At 37.9% G+C, this 24,438-nt stretch overlaps 4 protein-coding genes and 3 non-coding genes across 12 annotated transcripts in view; 1 reads left to right on the top strand and 6 right to left on the bottom strand.

Annotated features, from left to right (window-relative positions):
• eya4 (EYA transcriptional coactivator and phosphatase 4) overlaps positions 1 to 3,356 on the top strand; it is a 38,874-nt gene extending 35,518 nt beyond the window's left edge. For 4 of the 6 annotated variants that reach the window (XM_023953128.1, XM_023953126.1, XM_023953130.1 and 1 more), the window contains 3 exons: positions 392 to 513; positions 1,970 to 2,070; positions 2,785 to 3,356. In XM_023953128.1, the coding sequence (XP_023808896.1) occupies positions 392 to 513; positions 1,970 to 2,070; positions 2,785 to 2,865 (304 nt within the window). In that variant the 3' untranslated portion in view covers positions 2,866 to 3,356. Of the gene's footprint in view, positions 1 to 391; positions 514 to 1,789; positions 1,891 to 1,969; positions 2,071 to 2,784 lie in introns of all 6 variants that reach the window. The other 2 variants (XR_002872892.1, XM_023953127.1) reach the window with 2 other exon arrangements.
• Positions 3,357 to 3,614: 258 nt separating this feature from the next.
• Positions 3,615 to 6,743, bottom strand: rps12 (ribosomal protein S12). The gene is made up of 6 exons (XM_004083698.4): positions 6,648 to 6,743; positions 6,478 to 6,524; positions 5,204 to 5,320; positions 4,727 to 4,829; positions 4,366 to 4,467; positions 3,615 to 3,707 (listed from the first exon to the last, which is right to left on the bottom strand). Exons 2-6 carry the CDS (start codon positions 6,489 to 6,491, stop codon positions 3,645 to 3,647), a joined length of 399 nt encoding a protein of 132 aa, XP_004083746.1. The 5' UTR covers positions 6,492 to 6,524; positions 6,648 to 6,743; the 3' UTR covers positions 3,615 to 3,644.
• On the bottom strand, positions 4,553 to 4,635 carry LOC111947125. The gene has a single exon (XR_002872940.1). It is a non-coding gene; the product is annotated as a small nucleolar RNA SNORD100 (small nucleolar RNA).
• On the bottom strand, positions 4,892 to 4,975 carry LOC111947126. The gene has a single exon (XR_002872941.1). It is a non-coding gene; the product is annotated as a small nucleolar RNA SNORD100 (small nucleolar RNA).
• Positions 5,409 to 5,485, bottom strand: LOC111947132. The gene has a single exon (XR_002872947.1). It is a non-coding gene; the product is annotated as a small nucleolar RNA SNORD101 (small nucleolar RNA).
• Positions 6,744 to 7,273: 530 nt separating the features above from the next.
• On the bottom strand, positions 7,274 to 8,957 carry LOC101171125 (SH3 domain-binding glutamic acid-rich-like protein 3). The gene is made up of 3 exons (XM_004083693.3): positions 8,770 to 8,957; positions 8,471 to 8,638; positions 7,274 to 7,538 (listed from the first exon to the last, which is right to left on the bottom strand). The coding sequence occupies exons 1-3, from the start codon at positions 8,812 to 8,814 to the stop codon at positions 7,476 to 7,478; spliced, it is 276 nt and encodes a 91-aa protein (XP_004083741.1). The 5' UTR covers positions 8,815 to 8,957; the 3' UTR covers positions 7,274 to 7,475.
• A 1,107-nt stretch (positions 8,958 to 10,064) lies between these two features.
• Positions 10,065 to 24,261, bottom strand: LOC101164448 (scavenger receptor cysteine-rich type 1 protein M130). The gene is made up of 18 exons (XM_011491788.3): positions 24,181 to 24,261; positions 22,333 to 22,479; positions 22,177 to 22,248; positions 21,990 to 22,016; positions 21,567 to 21,878; positions 19,535 to 19,825; positions 19,142 to 19,456; positions 18,785 to 19,075; positions 18,178 to 18,492; positions 17,798 to 18,097; positions 16,805 to 17,113; positions 16,364 to 16,681; positions 13,018 to 13,326; positions 12,637 to 12,930; positions 12,217 to 12,552; positions 11,878 to 11,985; positions 11,697 to 11,778; positions 10,065 to 10,652 (listed from the first exon to the last, which is right to left on the bottom strand). The coding sequence occupies exons 3-18, from the start codon at positions 22,220 to 22,222 to the stop codon at positions 10,496 to 10,498; spliced, it is 3,810 nt and encodes a 1,269-aa protein (XP_011490090.1). The 5' UTR covers positions 22,223 to 22,248; positions 22,333 to 22,479; positions 24,181 to 24,261; the 3' UTR covers positions 10,065 to 10,495.
• Positions 24,262 to 24,438: the final 177 nt, after the last annotated feature.

Here is a 24,438-nt window from a genome sequence, read left to right as displayed (position 1 = left end):
TACTCAAAAATGCTATTTTATGCTTAATTTTCTTTATTTATATATTTCCTCCATAATTAGAAAAATGCCACAAGAACGTGTTGAAACCACTTAACCCTTGTGCTATCCTAGGCACTTTACCATTGGGAGTTGGGTCATCTAGACCCACTAGACAGTGCGCTGAACCTTTTTTCTTCAATGATTTGTAATCCTCACTGGTGTCCATGGATTACATGAAATCTTTCCACCTTTATCCACCTTTGTCATGGTAGGGAGAACACGTCAATGTAAGGGTGGGGTCATCTAAGATAGCACAAGGGTTAAAGAACCATTTTAGTTGAATGGGTCTTTTAAAAAGTACAGAGAAGGATCTCTGTCTTCACACACTGTGTTTCTTCCCTTTGTCTTGCAGGAGTAACTGTGTAAACGTGTTGGTGACCACAACGCAGCTCATACCAGCACTCGCTAAAGTTCTCCTGTACAGTCTTGGATCCGTTTTCCCAATCGAGAACATTTACAGCGCAACGAAAATAGGTGAGATAGGATACCAGGAAATGGAGATGTAACAAAGCGTAATGCTGTTTGTAAAGTAGGGAAATAAAAATAGCAGCACTTCATAAATGCATCTGCATTGTTAGGAAAAAACATTACTTTTTTTTGGTATGAAGCAGTAAAAATTGATATTTGGATGATTTTAGCAGGAATTGCTTCCCAGCTATGAGAATTTACTCAGAAGATGAGCATGAAAACATATTTATGGTGTTTTTAAGTTGATTTCGTTTGTGTCGGGATTCCTGACTACCAACATTTCCATTATCGTGAATTTTTTTGGGTGTGTGTAAAATGTGTTGGTAATGTTTTTTTCTCATCCGACGAAAGAAATTTGCATGTAATCCTAATGATAAATAAATAAAAAAAGTTTTTTTAATTAGGATTTGCATAATGGACCACAAGAAGGGAAGGAGCTCAAGGGGGTGGGGTGGGGGGGTTCTCCCAAAGAAATTGAATATTACAGACAAAAATGTTTCCATTATTAGTTCACAAATCCAGCCTCACAAATGAACTTTCATATTCATCCAACCCTTTATCTCTTTCGGGGTCACGGGGCGGCCAGAGCCTAACCTGGTTACTGTTGGACAAAGGCAAGGGACACTGTGGGCAGGTCACCAGTCTGTTGCAGCGCCACACAATCGCACACCCACACACACTCACATCCACACTTAGGGACGATTTAGAGTAATCAGTCAACCTGTGAAGCATGTTTTTGGATAAAAACCATGCATGCACAGGGAGAACATGCAAACTCCACGCAGAAAGGTCCTCAGCTGGGGACTGTCGCTGTGAGACGAAAGCACCAACCACTGCGCCACCAATGCAGCCCTTTTATATACATTTTATTTTAAAAATATATATTACTCTAAAAACAATATTTAGTTAGATGCCTGTGATATGAATAATACATTTGTTTCTCTTTAGAATTGATCTGTTTTGGGATATCACGGGTTAGTTTTCAATTCTGACCAATTAAATCATGACATATTAAAAACTTTATAAAATAGAGATGTTTTTTAATCATTATGTTTTTGTACTTTGAAGTTTGAATCAAGACTCCTTTACAGTTTAAAGTATTTATCTGACATATGTGATAAACCTAGAAATGCTGTAAAGATCCTTTGATATTTTTTTTGTACATATTGTAAATGTGTGTTTCTCATAGTTACTCTGAGGTGCACAGCTCTGCTTCTTCTCCCTGCATTTTGATTCCACCCAAACAAAGATAAACCTGTGAAAGCCGTTTGTTTGTCTCCAGGCAAAGAGAGCTGTTTTGAGCGTATAGTCTCCCGCTTTGGCACTAACATTACATATGTTGTGATTGGCGATGGGAAGGATGAAGAGCATGCTGCCAGCCAGGTAATCAAATGACCTCGGAACGTTGACCCCTCTGACCATGTGACCCTCCTTCCTCCCCTTGTTTATTTGTTTTTTGCAGGAAAAGAGAGTTGCTTTGAACGCATAATGCAAAGGTTTGGCAGAAAAGTTGTGTATGTTGTTATTGGGGACGGTGTGGAAGAGGAGCAGGCGGCCAAAAAGGTAATGGACCCGCTACCTTACCACCAACCCCGCCTACTCCGCCCAGTGTGAGCTCTGGTTGGACGAGCCCTGGCTTTCTTTGCTGCGACAGTTTTGTTTCAATCTTTGACTTTCTCTGGTCTACTGGCTTTTTTTTTTTTTTCCTTTTGAGTGACGGGTTACCTGAACTGTCAGGGTCTGGGGCTGGAGCTTGGTTTAGTGCGTATGTCCTTCTTAAAATAAGATTATAAATCTTGAATATAATCTGAAGTGTCTTTCTGAATGTACTCACTAACCAAGCTTTGGAAGTCCGTTTATGGCAACCAACAATGCTGGAATTATGCCTAAACAAAGTAGTGGTGGTCTGTATATGAATGTCTTTAACTTTGGTTTCCATTTATATTGAGGGGGACTGGAATTGTTTGAAACTATGCACAGCATTTTGGGATATGTAGTCCTCGTTGAGGTTTTACAGAAAACTTAAATTCATATAATTAAAAAAAAAAAAGAATACACTTTCCCTTTACTCAGCAAACCTCACTTCCAGTCAGATTTATCTGGATGTAAGTGAGGTTAATTCCTTACTTCCTACATAACATTTCCCAAAATGCTCTCTGTTTGAAATGCATGGGGCTGTGTTTGTGGTGCCTTTGCAAAGAAACAAGCTGCTGTAGCTTGCATGACTTTTGGTGGCAGAGAGCCGTTGGGTTTTAATCATCTGTCTCCACTCCACAGCACAACATGCCTTTCTGGAGGATATCCAGTCACTCTGACCTGCTGGCGCTTCACCAAGCACTGGAGTTTGAATACCTGTAACTGTCATAGCAATATGGACTCATGCAACGTTACCATGGAAATGGTCAGCCAGGCAGCCCCCTTCCTCCTTTTGTATTACTATTTAAGAACAAAAGCACTCTACGCTGCAACTGTTTGTTTTCTCATCTTTTTTTTTCTTTTTGAATGTCTGAATAATTCTGAGCGGTCTTAAGCAAAGAGGTTTTTAGAGGGGTAGACAAAGGGGTCACCTTAGCAACCTGGTCCTGATGCAGGAACAACCCTCTGAAACCCCCAGTTTAGAATGTCTATGCAGCTGAAGCACAAAGGCGGAAGATGAAGAGCTACACGGAGCATCCTGGGAGCAGCAAGGCGTCACCTGGAACGGAGCATCTCTACCTGAAGGCTTCTCTGTACAAACAAATACTGGGACTTTAAAAAAAATAATTTTCTTCCTGGTGGTATAATCACAACACAATGCTGTCTGTGGTATAAAATGTAAATTATTTCCAATAAACGTAAATTACAGATCATTAGTCTCAATTGTCATGGAAGCAAATTTTAAGTGTTTGTCCTATTCATCATTTTTTGTACTGCTTTCTTCTGAAGGGCTTCTTTGGTTTGGAATGTCACTTCAGGAATATGTAGATAAAAAGGAGACCTCAGTATTTTCTTTAACCTCAACAATATTCATTCAAATGTAAAACTTACTGCCACTAACCTGGATGCATTTTGTGTATCCCAATTTTCTGCCAAATACCCTTTCACAAATCAGAAAGGAAATACTTAAGACAATTTCATTTTCATGTTTTATTAACACTTCATTTCTTGGCTTTGAAGTATTCCTCAATCACGTCCTTGGCTTGAGACTCCTTGCCGTAATCCTGAAAGCACAAAATTACAGATTAAGATGACGCCACCATAGAATTTAAAGTATTAAAGTGCCATTGAGGATTAGGCAACATAAGATTCTTGGATGGTGAGAAGCTTTTCTAGACGGGAAGAAGGATGCTCATTAAAACCAAAGCTACTTTTTTAAAAGTTTGATCATTCTCAGAGCTTCACATCACTTGCAGCAGTCATGTTGGCTCATCGTTAAAAATCAAGTTACAATATTTATTTTGTACATTTCAAAGCAAAGAGCGGCAGTACAAGCTCGCCAAGTTTCTCCACAGGCAGCTTTTAAACTTTTTACCAGTCGGAAAAGTCATTAGTCTACATCAATCACAAATACAAACAATTCAGATGGATTCATAAACGGAAACATGAAATAATAGCTTGTTTTGCTAACATATGTAGCCACTTATAGGGACCCCAGATATCACATGAGGATGTCGGGGCTCGTACTATGGCTGTCATCTCGCCAGGTATTAAACAGCTGCGCAGCACAAAGCACAGCAACTGCACTTGCTTGGCTAAAATCCTATTTAAGAAGAGGGGGAAAAAAAAAAAAAAAAAAATCACCTAAACACAACTGCTCTGCCAAATCATAGCTTTACCCCTTTTTTCTTTTCTTTAATTAAAATAAATAAAGATGTTTACCTTGACAACAACACAACTACAGCCGACCACCTTGCGGGGTTTGCCCTCCCGGTCGATCTTGCACAAACCGACCCACTCACCGAGCTTCTTGTTGTCGTCAACCTACAAAGCAATTCAAACGAGGTGTTAAAACATGGCAACTGTGGTAAAAAGCAAAGAGAAAATAGATATTTAAAATCGCTTTGACTGCATCTCAGACAGAAATTGGGTAACAATGGCCATCTCTTCACAGAGGTCAGTAGAGGGAGCCAAATTATCATCAGTGATACAGATTTAGAAAGTGCAGCTCATCGTCTCTAATGCTGCAGGGATGAAAACATTTCCACTGCTAACATTATAAGGCAAAGTGATGCATTCGTACTTTTATCAGGTTAATTTGATGCTCAGCGCAGAGGGCTTCCACCAGCTTCACGTACATCGGCTCATCGCAGTTGGCGGCCAGGACGCAGAGATGGGCCTGACGCCTGCAAGACCACAATTACTTTCAAGCACAAATGGAAACAACACCGATGCTCTGAGAGGACTACATATCTCAGACAGACATTGGGTAACGATGGCAGACTTCCACATGATGTTCAGCAGAGGGAGCCAGGATATCATCACAGAAATATCAGTTTTTCTTGTAACCCTTGTGCTATCCTAGGCACTTTAACATTGGACAGTGCTCTGAACCTTTTTTCTTCAATGATTTGTGATCTTCACTGGTGTCCATGGATTACATGAAATCTTTCCACCTTTATCCACCTTTGTCATGGTAGGGAGAACACGTCAATGTAAAGGTGGGGTCATCTAAGATAGCACAAGGGTTAAATGGCAGTCAAGGAGCATTTGGGCTTACTTGTCCAGGGCCTTGGCAGCCTCGCGGATTCCACGGGCAAGGCCGTCATGGATGAGTGCGGTCTTCAGCACCTCTGGGAGAGCAGTGTTCACATCCATCCCACCTCCGGCAGCAATGCTGTCCAAGGGAAAGGGGGGAAAAAAAGGGTTTACATTTACAGTGCAAGTGCAACACTAAAAGATGTGATCATTATATTCAGCTCCTGGCATGTCAGAAAGAAGATATCACTCATTGAAGAGTGAAGGGGTATCCGACAAAAGAATGTAAAGTCATCATTCATGCAGCAGAGCTCTTTTTGCAAAACTGCAAGGATCGAATCAGGCATACCTTGGTGGTAACATTTTAATAATCACTTCTAGGTTATCATTTGTTTTGGAATGATGAGTGCATATTTTACACTGGTTCAAACCCACACGACATAAGTAAAACTCATGAATTTCTAAATCCGAAATGAAAGCATGTATCATGGATGACAGAAATTTTCATCTTCAATTAAAACTTTATTGACAAGCCTTTTAACACTAAACTTTTTAACCAATTACACTTTTTTAAACAAGTTATCCAAACTAAAGGGCATTCTTCTTTAAAGCCAAAAAATATGATTTCAAACTTTAAAAAAAGTCAAATATTTATCTAAAGCCTTGACATACTTTTAAACTTGGCAAGTTCGACAGAAAACTTATATTGGCATGCTCACATGACTTAATTTAGCCACCAGACCAGCCATCAAACCAGTGGGTCAGGCTGTAGCATCTCTCGTTTAAAAGAATGAGCATTCCTGGATTGGTGGGTAGTATAAATGCAAACACACCTAGTGATAACAGCTTTGGACTCCATAGCTACAAAAAAGGAAGAAGAATGTTTTGGTGATGCTTGCGATTTATTATGCCAGTGCCACCTAGTTCGCTTAAGTGTGTTTACTAACTAGAGTTCGAACTTTGATATTTACATTTTCACTAACGGTGTTAACCACTGCACAACTGTGCGTGTTGTTTTGTTTCATTTTATTCAGACTGATACAAACCTATTATTTGAATGCGACACAAGAACATGTCTAATCCATACCGGGTTCTTGGCTAGGCTAGCTAACTATGTCAGTCACTTAGGGACTTTTTAAGGACCCATTCTCTATCGTTTACGATAGTTACATTTTATCATAAATTTTGTGCGGATGTCAGTCTGTTCTGTGGACAGTTTTAGTCACTTCAAGCAGGTTAGCATAACGACAAAGGTCCCAAAGGCTGTACTTTTAGCTCACAGAAAGTCATGCTCACCCTTCCTCGGCCATTGTTCAAATGTGATGGATGGCGGACTCAAAGTTCTGCAATAAAGCAAAAATACAAGAAAATAGTTATAATCAATCACAAAAATGTTCCAGGGTTGATTTTAAAAGCTACGATGCCTATTTAAATCATGGATTGTCATCGCACAGTAACAAACATACTCTGTGCTCCTGTCGGGCAGCGGAGAAAGAGGACGTCATCAGCTCGCGACATCGTTTTACAACAAGCAGGCCCCCGATGTGCGCCCGACGTGGTGCCTGATGCAGTTTCTTTAAAGTTTTACTTGCTTTTAACTACAAAATATGCATATTTAATGTCATTAACTAACTTACATAATACTTGAATCGTGAAATTAGAAAAAGCTTCAAGAAACCACTCTACAAATGTCCTGAAAAAATTAAAATAATGCACATTGTGAATGATCAAATCCAACCAAAAATTGTATCGGGTACAATGATAAATTTAAGGCAAATTGTTTAGCTGAAAAAGAGGAATAAATCACTGGCATGTCTGTATTAAAGGAAAAAACTGAACTTCCCTCCATTGTTTTATTTAATGGCTCTTTTCTAGACGTTTTTTTATCTTGTAAAAAAGTCAATTTTTATTATTAATTTATTTTTTGATTTGTAGTTTATTATTTGTCCGATAGATATGAATTGCCTTTATAATAGCAAAGTAAGTTGAGATTGTGGAAGGGTTTTGTTGACATATAGAAAAAAAGACATGAAGTACCACAGAGTCACTTTTGCACATAGAAAGGAGAAAACGAAAAAAGACAGACAAGTAATTCCAACTTTTAGAGATATTTATTTCAAAGAACTGAATCAATTATTTTCCAATCAATTATTTTCAAATAAACAATAAGACTTGGGCTTTGCAAGCATTGTTCTCCACTTTTTCTTTCATTTTAATCAAACAGAAATGAATTATTTTTTTATTAAAGAAACAGCTTCTTCCATCACAAGGGCAGCCAGGTATTGGTCAATGTTTTAAATTTTTAAGAATTCTTCTAATTTTCCCACTTCAATTGCATTCTCAAATGCTTCGAAATCCTGGAAGAAAGAAAAGATACATAAATTAGAATAAGCATATGACAGGAGTTCTTCCACACAGAGGCAGATACACATGTTTAGTAAATAAACTTCTTTTTAAAATTTTCAATCATACACTTGCGAATTTTCAATCATACACTGCGTTTGTTATATTTTCTTTCTTTCTTCTCTTTGTGTCCAAATTCGTTCACTGAGAGAACACTGATGGGCCAGTGGCATTACGATAAAAATATCGTTTTCTTCTTTTAAATACTGAGTATTTCTCTAAATAAAAAGTATGGGTTTTTTGAGTCTCCCTGTCACATTAGAATGGGAAAATAAGTCCTCTGGGTTATATCACTTAGATGCCTTCTTTTCGGTTCATTTATAACCCACCCTCTTGCTCAAATGCTACAATATTGTGGTTCTAAATGCATTTGTGCTTTAAATGCCTTTTAACAAATTAGCGGGTGACATTTAATATGTTTCTGTGATTTTTTTTTTTTTTTTAATTAAGTACACTCCTTTAATTGCCATTATTATAGTATATTTATTTACCTTTCTTTTTTTTTAAATCAAAATTGTGTTTTTTGGTTGGTTTCTAGATATGAGTTCAATTGCAGAGGCATGTCATGCCTGCCCTGCCATCTTCAGCTGAAGGTCTTGTTTGATGTTTTTAGTTTTGAATAAGTCTAATAAATATTTCTAGTAAAAAAATAACACTCCTTTACGGTTCAGTTGTCAGAGCTGAGGAGGTGCCTGTCAAGCCAGACTGAGGGTGTGTCTCATTGTCAATAGCAGTTAATGTCCACATCCTGCTGCGTCATTGTCCTACTATTTTGCAAGCACTCAGATTGTTTACACCAAAACTTTTCTTCGAATTCATTGAAAATAAATATAGATAGACACAATCATAACTCCTTATTACTTTTTCCTGCGTGTGCAACACTTACTCCACAGTAATTGGAACCGTTGGCTATTTGAGGAGGCATTGCTGTTGGGTTGTTAGCGATTTTCCTCATCAAATCCTTATGTTCGGGTTTCTGTGTGATGTCGATAGATTTGTAGGCGATTTTCTTGGAACTTAGCACAGAATTGATCCTTTCTTGACGCTTCTTCACCTAGAAAGAAGACACAAAATGACTTCATCATAAACTACTGGAAGTGAACATAGTCCCAATGACACAACATCTAACATCAAATGACACATATCAGAAAGCCCCAAAACAAGCATTCAGAAGTATTACTTTACCTCCAAAGAACCGCTCACACTGGCATAAAACACGGTCACAGACATAGCTCCTGCTCTGACGGTTCCAACCCAGCCAAGGCAAACACAGAATTAGAAATTATGACCTGATGAGGGAGGGTTCCAGGATCCTGAATGCAAGTATGTGGTGCTGGACTGCTGAAGCAGCAGACAAGGAGAGCAGGTTTAAACAAAGCTTACCTGCCTGCATGAACACACCCATTCCCCATTCTAGTTGTGGCATGCCTGTGTCAATGTGTGAAAGCACACACTCAAACACACTCATCCTCAATCACTGCTTTTGTCTTTACTGAAACACTTCTGTTTTTAGCCAGCGCTACCTTATTGCCGCTGCTTTGATCTGACCAAAATCCACATGATTGCAAAAATGTTTGATTCATGTCATCACTTGTGTTCTGTAGAGTCTGCAAGATATCTTAGAAAGCTATTTTCAACAGATTTCAGTTTCATAGTTTTTTTTGTTTAATCTTGGAGATTTGACGTGAATGAATGTCTTAAAATTCCTGCTTGGAAGCTTAAACAGTGATCGGGAACCCTTTTCTCCTTTTGATTTCTGCTTCTGTGCGGCCGAAAAATGTGCAAAGGACTCATCATGTTGTAGTCTCACCCACTTATTGTTTCTTGAATTCAAATTCTTTGTCTTCAAATTATGTTGTGACATCACAAAACCATTCATTTGTCTTCTAAATATGCTTACTCCCTCTTGGGGGTTGTGGGTTGCTGGAGCCTATCCCAGCCACTGTGGGGCAATGGCAGGTTACACTCTGAACAGATCCCAGCCAGGATTCAAACCAGCTTTGAGGCAAGAGTACTAACCACTAGTGTTGCCTACAACACAAAACCAAGTGACTGGCCAACAAACCCAGCCAGACCCCCCCCCCCTGCAAAAGTTCAGCCTCCCAGAAGAGGTAATTGAATTTTAATAACAGTATGTTTAGGATTATTTATGTAAATGAAATGAGGATAACTCCTGATGAACATCCACTTCTTGGTTGAAGTCACATGACCACCACATTCTACACCACTTTTGTGAACTGATACATACTGTCTGCTCATTAGCGCTTTGATTTTTTTTTTTCAAAATGTAAAGTGCATTCTTTCTAAATAAAATTTATTATTATTATTATTATAAAACTGCTGTATCTTATCTCATATGACCAATCGACTTCTATGAATTTAAAATATTGCCTAATTTTTAACACCGTTAAAATGAAACAACACAATAAGTATTTGTTTTATATTTTATTTTAATACATTTTTTCTCAAATAGTAACATAATTTTTAAAATACAGAAGAATTCAAATGTTTTCTTAATAAAAGATTTAAACACCTAATTTATCTTTATTTTTCAGCTTTAGTTTAATAAAAATGTAGTTGTCTCAACAAGTTAGAGCCCATTTTTCCCATCTAAAGAATCTCACCCATTAGTTTTAAATTGATATAAAATTCTTCTAAATGGTTGGTGTTTTAAGAATAAAAGATTCTACCAATCAGTTTTTACATGCACAGTTATTTCAAGAATACAAAGTAAATCTTTTGTCTGATGTGGCATAATCCTTCTACAAGGAAAAAAAAAACATGCATCCAAAGCTGACAAAAAAAAAGCAGAAGAAAAAGAAGGTTTACCAATGTCTCTCAGCAGGAAATGATTGGATAAAGAAACACAATAAACACTGATGTTGGGTACTGTCAGAAATACCATCAAAATTCATAAGGAATCAACCAGAGGTTCAAGTTCGTAACACACTCTCCCTGCTAGATCTTCAGGGACTTTCTCTGCGACGTTGTCAGCCTCTGCGGTGGCGTTGGCGTCTTCTCCACTGTTGCTTGGTAGGCTCCTGTCATACAGCTGGTTGGTGCGCTCTCTGAAGAAAATCCAGACAGTGAGCATTAGTAAGTCATCAACAAAGGACAACATCCAACTTCTTTTTTTTTTAAGAAAAAGGGGGTGACAGGTCCTTAGAATGATGACCTCCCTGGAGGTTTGAAGCTTGTCAAAGATTTTAAATGAATTTTAAATGAATTTTAGGGCAGTATCTGCACTACAGAAAGGTCAATTGTCTCTCTTTCAATATGCATGTACTGTACATTGGAGGTGGGTGCAAAGACATCCATGTATGGCTCTCCAGTGTAAACTTTTATGCTTTTTACACACAATGAATTCAGATTTTATAAGCCAAGCAAAAACTCATTTGGTTTTTATGTAGGTGCTGCTTTTGTTCTTTTAGCAACAAGAAAACCTCATTGCTTTATGTCACTTCTGCAAACAGAAACTAAAACAAATGTGGATTTTACTTGTAGTTACTTTGGTCAAAAAATTTATGCAGATATAAAATGCAGGAATCGCTCAGTGAAACTTTAGTCACACAAATTATCAATTTACATTCTTAATTTTAATTTTCAATACACTTTTTAAGAATTCTAAGATTAAAACATTTTTGAAAAACAATCCTCAAAACTCTGAAAAGCGCTAAGTATGGCATAAAAAGAAAAAAAATTGTTCAATCTATTTGTGGCGTTACTTATCAGTAATTTTTTGTGAGGCATTGTGGGAAACCTTCTTGAAAAGATAAACTTTTTGCCATTCTGGAGTTTCCCAATTGTTTAGTTGAACCAAACTTGAATTGAGAAAAACAAAAACAAAAAAACACACAAAGAAGGTAAATGTGAACTGAAAAACAAATAAAATATTAGGAAAAAAAGATTTCATTTAAAAATGTATATAACATGTCTTTAAAGTTTTGTCTTTTTTATATATCAATAAGTTATTATATGCTTCTAGGAAACAAAACAAAGAAAAAAATAATTTGCTAATTTAAGACCAGGAGCCATAAAAGATAACACAAAACTAATATGATTCAGATGAAAACACCAGAATTTAACTTTTCTTTCTTTTTTCTTTATCCTACCTTTGATCAAGTCCCCCGTTGCTTCTGTCCTGGTCTTGTTTCACCGTTTCTCCAAACCGTTTGCTAAACTGAACCATGACACCTAAAAAAAAAAAAAAAGCCAAACTTTATTCTCCACTGTAACTCATTAATATGTTTTGTGAAAGATTAAACATGCTATGTGAACATTGCAATACTTTACCAGCGCCTCGCCATTTCTTTCTCCAAACCAGGTAACCAACCACCACCAGGAAGAGCAGCACGAGTAAAACACTCACAACTCCTGCCACAACTGAAGAAGATGTAATTTCTGTGGAAGATAAGATCAAATTATTTCATACAGTCAGTATGTTCATGCTCAGATTGATCTGATTCCATCTATTTTAGTCCAAGTTACACTGATCATTTTCTACAACCAAAATAAAGTTTATAAATACAATAAAATTAATATAATGTTCTAAAAAGAAGGCCTGTTAAAGGTCAAACTGCAGAAAAACTAGATACCTACAGAAAGATATAATCATGTTTTTTTATGTCTTACCAACTACACTGACTTGAAGGGTTTTTGATGGAAGGGAAAGGAAGGGCTGGGAGGAGATGTTAATCCCATAAATACAGGAATACTCTCCTTGGTGCTTAAGATCAACCTCAGGGAATTCAAAGTATGCCATATAGAAGATGCTGTGGCCAAAGGATTCTTTCTCTTCAGAAGTGTTTGTGTTAACATTCCTCAGGTAGAAGATACCGCTGGAGTATCTAGAATGAGTGGAGCAGGTGATGGAGAAGGAGCTGCCTTTGGGGATGGAGATTTTCTGAGGACTGTACATCACCATGGAGTGAGGAGATGTTAGGGAGATGCTGGGCTTTTCTAGTTTTACTGAAAAACAAAAGTGAAGATTGTCATAAACACAAACAAGTTGACATAACTTCCGCTCTTTGGTAGATTTTGAATTTCTTTTACCTGTGACAGAGATGTCAGCTGTATTTCCTTGAGGATAATAAATAATTTGGTTAGGCAGTTTCTTATGATATTCACAAAAGTAGGAGCCCTTCAAGCTGAAGTCTGCAGAAGGGAAGATGAAAGCTGCAGCTTCATGGTCAGAGAATTTCTCCTTTACAAATGTCCCCTGGGTGTTTTTCAGGACAAACATCCCACCCAGGTGTTCAGGTGCCACAGTGCAAGTGATTTCCAGTTTTTCACCCCAGATCACCTCTGGACCAGGGTGTACAGTGATTTGGGGTTTCTGTAAAGAACCTAAAAATGTACAAACATAGTTTTTTATGACAAGTACAAATAAATGGAAAATACTGATTATAAACCAAAATGAATCAACTCTCTTACCTAAACAGATGACACTAGCGTCTTCCCCATGGCCACAGTTGTTTATTCCAAAGCCATTATGAGTACAGTGAGTGATCGCAGACTCTTCTCCTGTGCAGGCCACATTATCCAGCCATATTGGACCAGATCCTCTTCCAAAGTGAGCGCCAGTAGGGGCAGAAACTGCATGACCACAACCAATCTGCTTGCACGCCACATCAGCAGAGCTCATGTCCCAGTCGTCATCACACACAGTGCCCCACTGCCCTTTATAGAAGACTTCCAGTCTGCCGGAGCATTGGCTGGATCCACCAACCAGCCGCAGGCTGGCTGCCCATTTCAGCAGGAACGGAAGAAGTGGACGCAGAGGACAGATTAGGGTTCAAGGATTTCCAAAGGCATGGAAAGAATGACATGAAAACCATTATCCGTTTAAAGAGAATTGAACAAACTCATAAGGAGTGGTCAAAACCTCAAATAGAAAATTAAAGCTCATGTGGCAAATTGAATACTAGCAGTGTGTGTCATTACCAAAGCTTTTCACAATTACATTTAAAAACAATAAGAGGTCTGCAATATGAGAAGCCCAAATAGGAAGAAATTCACAAACATTCAATGTTTTTCTGATTTCTTGAACTAAAGTGTATGTTTTAAAATCAAGATCAAAGTTTTTAAATAATTTGCAGAATAAAAATAGTATTTTAATTAAAAATAATTTTCATTTTAAAAAGACATTTTAAAGAAAGTCCATAGTCTTACAAAGTTACAAGGATCAAACTCTTAACCCTCCTGTTATGTTGCGGGTCAAATTGACCCGTTTTAAAGTTTGAACATCTAAGAAAAATAGTTAAAAAAGAATTTTCAGCATGAAACTTCTTCTGCTTGCCTTAATTAGCGTAATCAACATATATTATGAAAATGGTTCATCTCACATATATGCAACCCCCCCTGCATGTTTGTATTACATAGATACTGTTCGGGTCAATTTGACCCGGCAGTCAAACTGGAGGTACAAGGATGTCTTATTATTATTAGTTTTCTTTTATTTGCAGCTGTGAGACATATTTCAACCCAATCACACACATAGACACACACACACAACCCCCCCCCCCCCACACACACACACACACACAGGTGCCTAGGTGTTATGACTTTTGACAGGAACCATTTATGTTCTCGCTGGAAAACTCTACCCACATTCAGTGGACACTCAACAGGGGAGGGGCAAAACATTTAAAAGATTCTCTGCAGGGAGTCCTTCCAACATCACACTCTGTCAGGCAGACCTTTAGAAAATGAGCAGCAGAAGCAGAACGATGACAGTCCAGGAGGTTCTGCTAGTCATCACTGATCATGATCAGAAGAAGACTATCTTGAGCTAAATTCTGATTCTAATGATTCTGATTTTGAACCAGATGAGGGAATTGCTATTCCTGTTCCTCCAAGCAAGACATTCATATCAAAGAATGGTGAAATACATTGGTCTTCATCCCCAAATATGCGTCAGACAAACCTGTCTGCAGAAAACATAATAAAGACAGTGCCAGGGCCCACTAGGATGGCAGTGACTCATGTGACCATGTCAATTCAATTCAATTTTATTTGTATAGCCCAAACTCACAACAACTGTCGTCTCGATGGGCTTTGTATCGGTAATTGAAAAAGTAAAACATAAAATCAAAAGGATCATGAATACATAGAATTCTATAGAAAAAAACTATATTGAACCAACTAAACGGTCTTCCCTTAGACCCTCCTTCGCGGTAAGGAAAATCTCCTAATATTAAAAACGGATTCCAGAAAAAAACTAAGAAACCATAGGAGTGCCCACATGAAGGAGGGATCCTCCCCCAGGACGGACAGGCGATGTACCAGAACTCATAAAGAGAAATTAGTTTATCTAACCCTACAACTACATATTTAAAGTCCAGCAGACGAGCTTCATCCAGATGGAGTTGGGGGGGGCGACGGGGGGGAGTCAAGCAGGAGACAGGATCCAGGTCAAAACAGGCATGACCTGTGCGAAATGTGCAAAATTAATTTGCACAAAGCACAGTGTGATACCTGGTCACTCTCGTGCTGTGTATATGTACAGACACACACACAAGTTCATATTGCGATTGCTTGTTTGTTATATTGTGATTTTGTTTTTTTCTGGTTCACTGTGCATGTATGTAAAACAAAATTTCAAGATTATGTTTCAATGTTATGTAAAACTATTGTATTTTATATGTTAGTCTTTCAAAAGTAATACAGTAGTGAAAAATTCAAAAAAAGTTAGAACATGTATATTTTTAAGAAAAACGAGTGAATTATCTAATAATTGAACCACTACCTGTTAGAGGTAAGGAACACCATTTCACTCAGTTCTTGAAAGAATAATTGGTAATGGAGTTAGTGATGATATATTCATACTGTTTGTTAGGATTTTCTGGGTTTCAGACATTTTTTAATCAATAAAACATGCACCGGGTCAAATTGACCCAGGAACATAATCTCTGTTCCTCACAAATGAATTAACAGGAGGGTTGAGCTACTCTTAAGCAGCCTCTTCCAATGAAAAGTCCATGTAAATGCACACACACATGCATTTCGGGTTTCCACATTCAAAACTCTCACATTCTTATGAGCTATGCAGGTTTTTACAACTGATTTTGAACTCCATATTCAGAAAAACATGTGGCCAGTGAACGTGTTGCAAGCTCAAACATGTTGAACTTTGACCTATCAGGGAAAAATTAAAAAGTCGGGTTTGTACCCGGATGGAATTATTTGACAGCAAGTCTCTCATACGTATATCAGAATAGAGCAGTGAAAAAAAAAACCTGGAGCAAGATATGTAAGATTTGCTCTACTTTGACATGTCGCACTGAGCCTCTTCCAACTATAGGTGGCGGAAACACAACATTAAAATATAGGCAAAGAAAAAAAGGCTCCTCCCTGCTCATCCAGTATGAAAACCATGGGCTAAATGTACATTCAAGAACCCAGATTTAGCGCCTTCTTGAATATGCGTTATACCCTTGCTTTGTTCATAGATTTAAAAATAGCCTGTATAAAGGTGGGTGACAGGAAGTGGGGGTGCTCTTGCACCCACAACTCAGAAGCGAATTTCAAACAGAAATAAAGTCCTAGAAAATGACACAGGTTTTTTTTATTTTGAGTAAACACAACATAATCCTAAAAAGACCACTGGGAAATCTTTTACAAGAGATCAAACGATGATTGGAGTGGGGCCTGAATGATCTGAGCTTCATGAGCAGTTATTAAGGATTAGTTCATTGTAATAGTGCGTCTTATTCAATACATTTTACAAGACTTTACTTATAAGTGAACAGAAAAGTAAAGTAAAGTTTTGTTGCTTTACCTGCACAGGAAACACCAGCATCACGTTCGTGCCCACAGGTTGCTGCTGCTCTCAATCCTTGAAGTGAGCATTGCTTGAGTGACGTCACATTGTCAAAACATGAACCACTCGCCTCCATCACTGTCCCATTTCCTTGGCCAAAACTGGCACCACCAGGGGCACTTAAAGCATTCCCACATTCCAGCAACTCGCACACCACATTGGCTTTACTTTGGGTCCAGTCTGTGTCACACAGTGTATGCCAAGTCTGACCGCTCCGAACTTCCACTCTTCCAGAGCACTCATCCTTACCATTCACCAGTCGGGCCTCCAGACTTGCTGTGAAGGCAGAACCATGTAGCATGTGATCAGATTCAAACAGCTGCACAAACTTTAGAGGAGAAGACCACAAAAGAAATGCCAAAGAATTTGCTAGTGAACCATATAAGTCTTTAGTTGTACCTGTGCAGGCGACACCAGCAACTGAGGTGGTGTTGCACGTTAGACCTTGGATGGATCTCTGAGAGCACTGGCTGAGAGTCTGCTCCCTTCCATTGCATTCAAATCGATGCGTAAAAGCGTGTCCCGACCCAAGGCCATACTCAGTCAATGTTGAAATCTTGTGAGCCCTCCCACAGTCCAGCTGTTTGCACACCACAGATGCATCACTGAGGTCCCAGGATTCACCACAAATAGTTCCCCATTGACCGTTATTGTAGACCTCAACTCGTCCAGCGCAAGGATGAGGACCGTTAGTCAACCTCACATTTCCTGAAAATGCATTTTAAAAGTTGTTTATAAAGTTTAAAGAGACACAAGAAAACATTTGAAAAAAAAAATTCTGTTACAGTTGGTTGTTTGTTCCCATCTCTTATAGGTACTCTCATTTTATTGAGAATTTTTTTTAAGTTGGATTAATTCATTTTTCAAATATATGTATTTCTAATTGGATAAATAGATTTATTTGAACAGTTTGGGATCCAGAGCTTAGTTTGTCAGTAGAAAAACAAACTGAGCCCTTTGATTTCTATCAAAATTCAAACATTAATGTTACAAAGTATAAAATGTAAACACTAAAAGTATTTAATTTAGGGATTTTATGCTGTAAACAACACTGTGAGAAAGTTACATAGACCACTGATGCTCATTTTTTTAGTTCATGTTAAGCAGTGTGAACAGAAGAGAACTACTGCCACCTGCTGATAAATTTCACAGACATCTTGCAAAGTACAGTATAAATATTTAGAGAGATGCTACATTACAATAGCAGACCAAGAAGATATTTTCAATATTATTTCTTGATACATTTTCTACAATAAACAGATGTAGATTTTAAGTAAAAATAAAACTTTTCATGTTGCTGTCATTTCTTTGACATTACCTAAGATGCACTGCAACCTTCAAAAATTGACTCTCATTCCAAAAAAAAGAAAAAATAAGTAGCAAATTACTTACCAGAACATTCAATAGAAACCTCTTGAATGCGATCATTTCTGCTCCTGGTATAATCTCTCAAAGAACATTGTGTAAGAGACCCCTCCCTACCCCCACATGAGATCTTAAAACCTTGGAGATCTTCACTTTGACCGAATGCTGTCGACACCCGAACAGGATCTCCGCAGTTCATTTCTCTGCACACCACAGCAGCTTCATTCATTCCAAAGTTGACATTGTACACTGGTGCCCAGTGACCACCATTGTTGGCCTCTACCCTTCCTGAGCACTGGTTAGTTCCATTTAAGAGCCTAATGGTGGCTAAAAGTCAAAATTGCAAGAGGTCAGTACATGACATTTGCATGTTTTAAGATATTTAACAAAAGAATATGTGGAAATACCTGAACAAACGAGTCCAGCATCTTCACCGTGACCACAGTTGTTTTCTCCAAATGAGGGACGTCGACAGTGCAAGAGGGAGGTCTCATTTCCCATACAGTTGACGTCATCAAGCCAGATTTCTCCTTGGCCTTGACCAAAGAAAGCTGATCGTTTGACCGTCAGAGCTGTTCCACAGTTCATTTCCTTGCACACCACCTGTGCATCCCTGATGTCCCACTCATCGTCACACACTGTTCCCCACTGGCCGTCATGCAGGATCTCCACTCTCCCCGAGCACTGGTCAGTACCATTCACCAGTCTAATAGATGGATTACCTAAAGTTGGATCAAACAGTGAAGCTAAATTCATTTCATTCTGATATTCCTGCCATCCCTAAATTATTTATTACTCTGGCAAATTGTGGATGTGTCAATTTTTGTTTAAATTTAAACAAAAGCTGAAAATGTTTTTCCTCATCACCTTCTGGGAGAAATGGCGTGTACAAAAAGTATATGCCATTTACAAGCTATGTTTTTAACATATTTTCCAAAAGTTGGAGTGTGTCTTTTTTGCCAAAGTTTAAATAGCAGGAACATTACTGTTATGGATTGGAATTTGTGTACTTACCAGTACAATCCACAGTGGCATCGTCACACGTCCCTACATGTTCCTCCAAATCACACTGGCTAAAGGAAGTCACATCATTGGAGCATCTGCTGATAAACCCTCTCAGCAAGCTGTGGCCAAAGCTGGAGGCTCTTTGTTGATTCTTTGCCGTTCCACAACCAAGTTCCTTACACACAGCTGAGGCTTCTTTCTTGCCCCAGTTGTTATTACAGACTTTTCCCCATTTGCCATTTTGGTAGACCTCCACCCTGCCAGAGCAGCTGTTAGTCCCATTGAAGAGTCGCAGTGTCTCTGGAAGGCAAGCAGTTTCAGACCCATAGGGAATTCTGCCTGAGCATCAAAAGGAACATGTATTACCTGAGCAAACGACACCAGCATCTTCATTGTGGTCACAGTCATGTTCTCCAAAACCCCTGTGTGGACAGTCAGCAAGGGACTTTTCGTGGCCCAGGCATTCAATATCATCCAACCAGACCGTGTCGGAACCTCTGCCAAAAAAGGCTTTGGTCTTGATTGCCATCGGATTGCCGCAGTTCATCTCTCGACATGCAACAGCTGCTTCCTGCATCCCCCATTTGTCATCGCAAACGGTTCCCCACTGTCCTTCATAGTAGACCTCCACTCGGCCTGAGCACCGATCAGTCCCATTGATGAGTCGTATTGGTTTACTGTCTATCAAGTAAACACAAAAAGAACTTTATGCATCCAAGATGGAGACAATAGGGACTACAATGTGAAGATGATACTCACTGGAACAGACAACAGTAGCATCAATACAACTCTCTTTAAATTCTTGAAGTTGGCAGTTAGAAATTGATGTCTCATTTCCAACACAGCTGGTTTTGATCCCAGCCAAGCCTTGCGCCTCGCCAAAATTTTGCATCACATTCAGCAGGGGAGTACCGCATTTGATTTCTTGGCAGACCACTTCCGCCTCCTCCTTGCCCCAGTCGCTGCTGCACACTCGCTTCCAGTGGCCATCCTGATACACCTCCACCCTACCGTTGCAACGATTGCTTCCATTCATCACCCGCACATTTTCTAAAAGAAAAATAATGGAGGCAAATAAATAATTAGTCTGTTAATGTTTATGTGTTTTTGCAGGAAAAGATAAGCTAAACTCATACATATCTTGCTGAGATTGCCATTCTTAATCAATATGATTATTAAGTATTTTCCCAAAATTATATAAATAAAACGTATTGTATCATGGTTCCCCATTTGTCTACTTCTTCCAACACTGTCAACTTGTGCTTTGTGCCATTAAACTATATAATAGCTTTATTGTGCTCTTTTAAGCTGTCGCTGTACTTTATTAATGTTATTCAAAGCTTGTTCTAAATTCTTTTCCTGTTTTAAAAGTTAATTAAACATTTCACTGTTCCTTCTCAAAAATAAGTAATCAACGTGCTTCTTTCAACATCTGCTTCATTCTCACACTCACATTCATTAACAAATGAAGCGTGTTTTTGGACTGTTGGGGAAAGTTGGAGTGCCTGACCGCTCCGAACAACTCAGTGTGAGGTGAGAGTGCAAACCAGTGTGCCACTAGTAATAACTAGCTACTTGAGTTGTGACATTTCTTGTTATTTTATTACAAATAGCTAATATTTACATTAATTTCATAGCAAAAGCTGGCATGACAGGTAAGACCTTGAATGCAGTTGCAGCACCTTTTATTTTGGGCACCAGTGTGGAACACCGTATTTCCTGTGCTAGCAGAGATGATGCAACTTGACCCCAGTTCATCGTTTAGAGTTGCGATTGTTTGTAGAAAAACTTAGGGTGTATTCAGGGAAAATCATTTGGTCCAGACCAAATCCACTTAATTTGGTCCGGATTGAGTCCTGAACCTTGCATTTCGTCTGGATTCAGTCTGCCGTCGAGTGGACTTTCCTATTTCAAACTAAAGCTTGAAAACAAAACCACGTGACTAAAGATCTTTTCAGTCATTGGCCAGGAATTACAAAGGCGGGGCAAAGCAACCAAAGGGAAAAAATTATGGAAGTTAAGGTGAAGGCATGCTGCAAGCCAGATATTGGCAAAAAGACGAGAAAGAAGGTATGCTGATAATTGTTTATGACATATAGATTGTCAGGAAAACAGTGAGCAGCAATGTGTCTCACGCAAAAAATGTTTTAATTAGCCTGCATTCATCCAATCACATTTCAATAGGTTGCTGTGTATCAACGTTGTGGTGTTATGGCAATGTTTAAAGAAAATTGTGTTTAGGAACAATAAAGTAGCCTTTAGAATGATGTCACAGCTGCCCTGGGCGCGTACCGCATAACGAGACACAGAAAAACAAGTAAGAAGTGTTTTAACAATAAAGCAGTTTGACCCTTATTTCTGTTCGATAACACAGTTGTTGCTTTATATTGTCCACAGGTCTCCCTTTCTTTCTTTCCTACTTTTTTAAGATCATGTGACAACCGGCTACGGTGTCCGTTTGGTTCAGTTATTCCCTTCAGACTGAAAAATCTCAGAGCGAACCAAAGCTCAGTCCAATTGGAAACAAACAAAGACCATCTCGATGGACGGGCCTGAGAGCGGTTCCTGGTCCAGGACTAGGGTCCACTTGAGTTTATTCAGACGGAAAATCTGTCCTGCATTGTCAGGGAAACGAACTCTGGTACACTTAGAGCAAGCAAACCAGTCTAAAAAATTGAAGCAGGAACATGAGGCTATGTAAGACTCAGCAATTTTCGAATAAAATTTAAGCACTTAATAATGAATAGATATGCAAATTAAAGCAAACAAAAAAGATCAAATGTAAGTTCACCTGCACAAACGACTCCAGCGTCTTCTCCGTGGCCACAGTTATTTATCCCAATAGGCTTGTGTGGACACTTCATGATGGAGGGCTCAGACCCGGTACACTGCACATCATCCAGCCAGATCTCATTCTTGCCCTCGCCAAAGAAGGCAGTTTTCTTGGCCTCCAGAACCGTGCCGCAGTTTAACTCTCGGCACACCACATCAGCATTGGTGATGCTCCAGTGGTCATCGCACACCGTACCCCAGCTGGTCTCGTGGAAGATCTCCACTCTGCCGGCGCAACGTGAAGGCCCAACCAATCGAATTTTTTCACATTCTATAAATGAAAAGCGAGATCCTATTTTTCCTTGTTGAGTCTTTGCATTTAGAAATGAAAAGGAATTAGTCCAATGTTTGAAAATACTTTGTTAGTTTTCAGAATGCTCACCCATGGGAAGTAGTAGATTCATGAAACCTGCGAAAAAAATTTGTGTTATTGCTTTAATTTAGCAATTTAGTATGAAATGATACTTTAAAAGAGCTCAAAGAATTTCCAACATTTTAACCAGTTCTGCTTTTAAGATAAGGCAGGCTGGGGTATAAATGTTAAAGCAGCAACAAAATTAAAAACTCACCTGTAAACAAGAGAAAAGCAACATCTTTCACAAAAATTGAAGTCATATTGTGTCTTAAAAGCAGGACAAGTTCTAATTATTTGAAAGAAAAAAACATGTTAGGTTATTTTCTTATGCTAAAAAATGTGGTTCAAAGTGGAAAACTTGTCTTCTCACCTTTATAAATCCACTGTGTTGAAAAGTTTTTCAAAATCTTCAGAATTAAAATGACATTGTGTCAGAACTATCCGAAAAATGGAAGTCCCATCTCCAAATCCAGGAATTGTTCTGAATCAAAGCAGCCGCCTGGACCTGGACTGCAAACTGGACACATGTTGACATTTCCATCAATCATTAAAGACACAGCATGGACGAGGACTTTTGAAGTTTTACAGAGTAATGGCATTAAAATGCTACTATACAAAACAAAAATATAAAATGTGCAGTATCATTTCATTTTATGCAGAAATTTACTTATTTTATTTTTATTTTAAGTGTGATATGGGTTTGAAAACAAAAAAATCGGATGGGTAATTAGGTCAAAGATGTTTACAAGGAAATGTCAAGAGTTGTACTTGACCTGTGAACTTTTGATCAGAAAAAAATCCCAGCCCCCTTCAATCTGCACATCATGGCACTTCTTTAATGTTGAAATGTAAACCGACTCTTCTAAACTTCTTTCTGTTCTGACAAGCATCAAAACGTTTGTGTTTTGCCTCCTTTTGTGACTTAAAAAATAATAAAGTTTAGGACATTTTGTTAAAAAAAAATTTTTTTTTAATTTAAACTACAAAACTTGAAAAAACAGTTTGTCAAGGTGGGTGACTTTATCATAGATTCCATGGAAACCTTTTGTGGTGTCCCACTAGGATCAATTCTAAGAAACATATTGTTCGGTATAAATATGTTAACAAAACTGATGAGACTTTTGTTGCTTGCTTTTGATACAAATATATTTTTAGTTTACAGACAATTATAGGGGAAATTATTAATTTGATAAGTAAGTCAAATTGTCTTTAAGACTGAATAAAATAAAAGCAAAGTTTTCAGCTAATTCAAAAGCCAGAGAAAAGTTGTTAAAAATAAATAATCTCACAATCAAGAGCAATGAAAATAAATACTTACTGTTGACAGTAAAGAAGGAAGTCAAACATCAGACACATATGAACTAAACTATCAAAAGAATTTCAATAGAAAAAATGTAAGTATATATCGGAATATAATGTTCACTTTTACAATATTTTTCATGAAACCCACCATATTTAATTATTGTATGGAAGTTAGAGGTAATTATTTTACGAGTCCACCACATCCCTTTTCCTTACTTCCAAAAATGTGCTGCAAAATCAAACACTTTTTTTTCACTAATCCAGACTTTGACAACCTGAGCTTGTCAATGTTTGTCCTGCACATTTTACAAAAAGGTCCAGTAGAAAAAATTCAAAAACCTATCTAAGGAAATGGCCACAAAGTCAGGGAAACCAGTGAAACCAAATTGATAAATATCACAAGAGAAGTTTTGTGTGCCACTGTGTGGCACTAAACTTAAAAACTGGATTCATACAATGCACAAATAGCTAATAAAAAATAAAAAAACATGTACAAATCAGTAATTTTGTTACAATGAAGAGGCGAAAGGATTTACATGCTCAAATCTAAGGCAAACGTAACTTTTGGAAGTGTTTAAATAGGTTTTCTGATGTTAGTCAATCACTTTTATTGCTTTGATTGATATTATTACTATTTTATCAATTTGAATAATCTACGTTATATTTATTTCTGCATAGATGTTATAGTAACTATAGAAAAATTTAAAGTATAATCTTAAAGAGATGGAAATTATCTAAGAGCTCTTGATTAAATTTAATTTAGGTACGTCATCAGTTAAAATTTGGGTAATGTCACCCTAAAAGGCAAAAAGTTGGTCAAAAATCAACCATTTGGCCTGCAAATAATCAAAACTTTAAATGGACTGAATGCTTAAATGATCAGACTAACCGTATTGTGTTAAAGTCTTTTTCTCACCTGGGAAAGGGACTTGATGCAGCGTTTGATGAGCAGAGGAGCTGAGTAACCACTGGTCTGTTTCAGAAACACTGGACTTTGCACAAAAGTTATTTCCTTTTACTTTAACATGACCTTCAAGATGGAAAACGTTTCCTATTGCAAAATTCCATCATGTTGAGTTCCTCCTAAAACTTTCACAAAAATAATTGTTATATATATATATGTCTTTTTGTTTGGGAAGTACTATTCATCATAACAAATATTAAATCACAAATA

The sequence above is a fragment of the Oryzias latipes genome, chromosome 24, assembly GCF_002234675.1.
Source record: "Oryzias latipes chromosome 24, ASM223467v1".
NCBI classification, from domain to species: domain Eukaryota; kingdom Metazoa; phylum Chordata; class Actinopteri; order Beloniformes; family Adrianichthyidae; genus Oryzias; species Oryzias latipes.
This window is presented reverse-complemented; position numbering and strand designations above follow the sequence as displayed.